The 4,917-nt window shown below is 39.1% G+C and overlaps 1 protein-coding gene across 1 annotated transcript; it reads left to right on the top strand.

Moving 5' to 3' along the window:
- The first annotated feature begins 1,355 nt into the window (after positions 1-1,355).
- LOC140929603 (uncharacterized) lies at positions 1,356-4,636 on the top strand. The gene is made up of 2 exons (XM_073379350.1): positions 1,356-1,986; positions 3,656-4,636. Exons 1-2 carry the CDS (start codon positions 1,404-1,406, stop codon positions 4,522-4,524), a joined length of 1,452 nt encoding a protein of 483 aa, XP_073235451.1. The 5' UTR covers positions 1,356-1,403; the 3' UTR covers positions 4,525-4,636.
- The last annotated feature ends 281 nt before the right edge of the window (positions 4,637-4,917 follow it).

Genomic DNA, 4,917 nt, shown 5'->3' with positions numbered 1-4,917 from the left:
CTTGGTTGGTCAGACACCCAAAAGTCTGATAAAGAATATAGAACGTCGATGTTTAAGAATTAATGACAACAGTAGTAGTCTGAAACGTCCGTCAATTGCAAACGTATTTTGAAAGACTTTATCATTCAAAATCTACAAGAAACAATGATGTTCAGTAAAACTGCCTAAAGAAAGCACCTAAAGCACAGTTTAGTTAATCTATACTAGTAGTAATCTCAGATTCGGAAGTGCGCTCGTGCCTTTTTAGGTTTACTGTCAAATGTGACGTTATTTGCTAATAAATTGATGCTGCAAAACGCTTCCTAAATGTTTTTGTAAAAAAGAAACAAAACAAAACAAAAGGACCACGAAAAAGAGAAAAAAGTATCATCCGTCAAAACGAACCCGAGACCTTCGACGTGTAATGGTGACGCATTATTTATTGCTCCACGCAACCATTGCTGTGAGCGTTTGTCAAATTAATTGTATTTAACAATTTTGTGCCCAGCGAGATAAATTATTCAAGATGGCGCAGAAAATGCAGACGTATGACGAAATGATTACCACAAAACTGTCTCCCTTGAGTACCACAGGAATCCCAAGATTTTTTGTTGCGTTCTCCTAACGTCGAACGCAAAAATGTTCGTCTTTTTACCCACAGTAGATAGTTATAGTCTTTTAGTATTTTATCAGGAGCACCTCGCTACGGTTTCCTTATAAATGCTTCGGAGGAAAGCTCTTTTTAGGCTATCTAGAATACTTGTAGACCTCTAGGAAATGGATTCTAAGCGCTGCTATAAAATATTTCTCTCTGTTCGGTCGGCCTAGGGCAACTTGCAATTGAGTCTTCTCGAAATGACGAGGGCCTCGAAAATTTTCGGATTCAAAAAATGCGATGAAGAGAGGAGTCAGAAAAATTCTCACTTTGGTGAAACTTAAAATTTCCGGGAAAATAATACTTAGCTCAGTATTACTTTCTCGGAAAAATTTAAGATGCAATTTTAAGTTTTACGAAAGTGAGAACTTTTCTGATTCTTCACTCCATCGGATTTTTGAATCCGAAAATTTTAGGATTCCTTTTTCGGCGAAAAATATGTAAATTGGGTACTGAAATGCCGAAATTATCTTTAGAAAATCGTAGGGAATTTATTAGCTATACTGCGAAAATTGTACATGAATGGAACCGTCATCTAGAAATTTTTACGACCCTTTTTCAAGCTTTAGAAAATTCTAGAAAACTGTTTCTTCTCCGAACAGATATTTTATAGAAAACAGTCGTTGGGTGCCTCTGATTTTATCGTATTGTCACAGCTTATCCTATTTTTATCTTTTTCATCTTTTACTTGTTATCTTATTTATTTATTTTATACAGGACCCCATTGATAACAGTATTTTATACACTGGTGGGAAACAATATAGAGAAGATGATTGCTGGATTTGCTGGCTCAGCAATTGCACAGGGACCATGTGTTGGCCGAATCGATCGGTGGTCAGAGTGGAACCCGACAAGCCGGAAACCACTTTGGCTCCTCCTCTCAGGTGCCACAGATCCACCTAAGGAAATTGGAATTTCTAAGAGACGAACTCGGGATGCACAAGGAGATAGGAATGGTGCATTTTTAGCTGGTGTGACTCGTGATTTAGTCAACATGGAAGATGTAGTTGCATCAAAGCTGTATAACACTGTTAAAGATCTTTATCTCACTAAGCACGCAGCTCTTCGACATGTCACCTTGCTTTTTGAAAAATGCAAGGACACAAACGCCAAGCCTATGTTGTACTATACAGGGCATGGTGAAATTGGTACTGGAAACTGGTGCTTTGCGGATGGGACAGTCAGTATTCAAGACATTTTTGGCATGGTGCCTGGTGGCTGTTATTACCCACTGATATTCAGTGATGCCTGTTACAGTGGTCACTGGGCAAATTTCTGTCTTGACAAAAGTATTGGTGGTTTCCACTGCCTAGCAGCATGTCCGGAGTACTCAACGGCTCTTGATACCAAAGGTGTGTATGATTCACATGCTTTAATTAATATGAAACACCCAGTTAAATTATATTAGGCGTACGCCAGAGGCGCCGGCACGAGTTCGAAGTATCCACTCAAACAAAGCTTCTGCCATTAAGCCATGGGAAACGCCAGCCGTGATTCTACAGAGGAACCTCGATTTAACAGAGGGCCAAGGGATTGGCAAAATTTGTTCGCTATACAGTGCAACCTCGATATAACGACACCCTCGGTATAACGAACGATTCTGTTTTCAACCCGTTGTTATTAATAGTAAATCATCTATGAAGAGAAAGCACAATATCACGACACCTCGACGTTATGGCGAACAAATTTTAAACACTGATTATTGGATGAAGTTTTTGTGATATCCAGAATAATTAAGGTCGAGGTAGGGGCTATCAGGTTATTATTAAAAACCAAATCTAATAATTGTTTTATTATACATTGAACGAATCCTTTCTTTCTCGCCTCGACATAACATGTTTTCAAAGTTTGTGCCAACTCTTTCTTTTCCTCAGGTTCTCTCAGTTTTCTCTCTTTCACGTAATCAGCAGACAGCTCCTTTGCTACCTTCGTCGATCGTTTTGTGTTTGTGAGTCCTCGTCCTCAACTACATTTTCGGTGTCTTGCTCGGTTAACAAAGCAAACCTGGAAGTCATGTTCTTGCTTCTTCACTAACGGCAAGCAACACAAAGCGCACGAACTTGACATGATTACCCTTTGAAATCATGCACCGCGGTCATACATGACATGATTACCTGTGACCTTGAGTGTCCTTGACTTGATTATTGTGTAATCTGTAGCTAGATGACGTCCCAGGCGCTGATTTCGAAAATTCACTGTACGCTTTCGGCCAATCAGAAAAGAGATAGTGAGTTCAATGTTTAATAATACCACTTACTTGGTCCCTCGTTATAACGAGATTCCACCGGTATTTGTACGAGGTTTCGTTATATCGAGGTTCTTTTCCACATATTTTACTACAATCGAACCTCCACTAACGGCCACCTCTCTACCATGGCCTTTTTTTTGGTCCCGACGGACAGCAGTCCATGAATTGACTCTTGTTTAAACCTCGCTACGACGCCAACGATCACTAAAGCGTGTCCCCAGCTGCCAAAATAACTTCTCGAAAACGGCCATTTTTTTCAGCGACTGCCGGAAAATTCAGAAATGGTCGTGAAATTTTATCCATAGGTCGCGTCGATGTTTAATGGCAATCTTATGTTCACTGTACGTGCTCTATTTATTTTGCTGCAGTAGGCTTAAATTGTCTAGTACAATACTTATGGCGAATGTTGCGAGACTTGCTCGGTTTATCATTTTTCATTCAAGACTTTTATTTAGTACTATCTAGGTTTTTTTGTGTATTTTATACCTATAAATATCATTTATGACTGGATTACCATTATGGAATATAGTAAGCATGAACTTGGCACAATAAACATGATGTACCCCCCTAAAGAAATTGTCTTGTTTCACTCCTTCCTCCCCATCACGGCCACCTCTCCACAAAAGGCCACTTTACCCCAAGGTGGCCTGGCCGATGTGGAGAGGACTGACTGCATTATTAGGGTTCTTTATACCAATGACTTCGTTATATAGGGGTTCGTTATATCGGGCTTCTATTCTACTGACATTCTGCACTTTTCAAATTATTTGTAGATGAAGGAGGAGATCTAACACTGTACATGACTGGAAAGAAACTACGGCCAAGAACAGAGCCCATATATAGTGGCGAAAATAGAGATGACTTCCCCATCACCTATGAATATAGTACCGTTGATTACACTGATTTTATCAGTAGCCATGTTTTAAATAGCCAAGACATTTTGATTTCCCAGAGCATGCATGATGGCTTCTTCTCAGGAATTTTTGCAAGTTCAAAACTTTACAATCCAAGACCTGCGACATCTTGGGGAATTACAAGAAACTACGACTCGTTTCTTGAGTTCGCTGATGAGGAATGGAAAAGGGTGAATGGTAGGTCAAAGAACATATACTCCCTTGCCTGTGATGAGAAGTTTGGGTTCGGGGCGTTCTTTATGGATGGCTACGGCACGAAACAAGTCATTATAGAAAGCACGGATGATATACAGAAACAAGGGAAAGACGGTCTTAAAATAACTTCATGTGCTGCCCTAGATTCAACATTTTACATCGTCATGACAAAAGACACTAAGGAATACGATGGAAAAGGGCAGAAGTGGTTTACTCGTAGTACCTGGACAGAAACAAGAGATGAAATACAGGAGGGATACAAAGAAGGAAAAGTTATTACTGGAATATGTTACTCAACTGGGCTGGAGCAGTATTTAGTTGTTATGACGAAGATGCCACAAAGGCAGTCCTACAGGTGGTTCAACACGACTGAAGCAATAGCCTTGAGTGATTGGGAAGATAAGAAATTTGAACAGGGATTCTATCCTACTATCATCTTCGAGGATCCAACTGAAAACTTAACTTTAAATGTGATGACTGAGGATGAAAATAGATCGGGTTATGTACGTCGACCTCAATTTAAATTAAGGTAGATTCTTTTAGTTTAATCCAGTTGAATGAAATTGCATTGAAAATAAGAAGAATGCAAAGTTTTCATTTTCCTTATTGATTTCATTCAGAGTTGATTTCAATAATGAATCCGATACTTGCAATGCTGTCTGAAAAAGCATAATTTCTTTCTATGAAAGCTAACCGGCAAAATAAACAAGACAGAGTGCTGTCCTTTATATTATTAAGGTTTGTTTTTCGAACAACTGAGTGGGTCACAAATAACATTAGGTTTGTTTTTTGTTTGTTTGTTTGCTTGTTTGTTTGTTTTTTTACTTTAAAGTTTTTCTTTTTCAGTCGTCGTGAGACCTCAGTTTGTTGTTTTTACTGATCAGGATCCAGATTATAGAAATCCAGCCTCTCTTTTGGTCCGGCCA

The sequence above is a fragment of the Porites lutea genome, chromosome 3, assembly GCF_958299795.1.
Source record: "Porites lutea chromosome 3, jaPorLute2.1, whole genome shotgun sequence".
NCBI lineage: Eukaryota > Metazoa > Cnidaria > Anthozoa > Scleractinia > Poritidae > Porites > Porites lutea.
This window is presented reverse-complemented; position numbering and strand designations above follow the sequence as displayed.

Bases quoted from the DNA above. Each gene is read 5' to 3' on its own strand.
- LOC140929603 (XM_073379350.1), top strand. From the start codon at position 1,404: ATGATTGCTGGATTTGCTGGCTCAGCAATTGCACAGGGACCATGTGTT. The intron at 1,987-3,655 runs GTGTGTATGATT...AATTATTTGTAG, and splicing joins AACGGCTCTTGATACCAAAG to ATGAAGGAGGAGATCTAACA.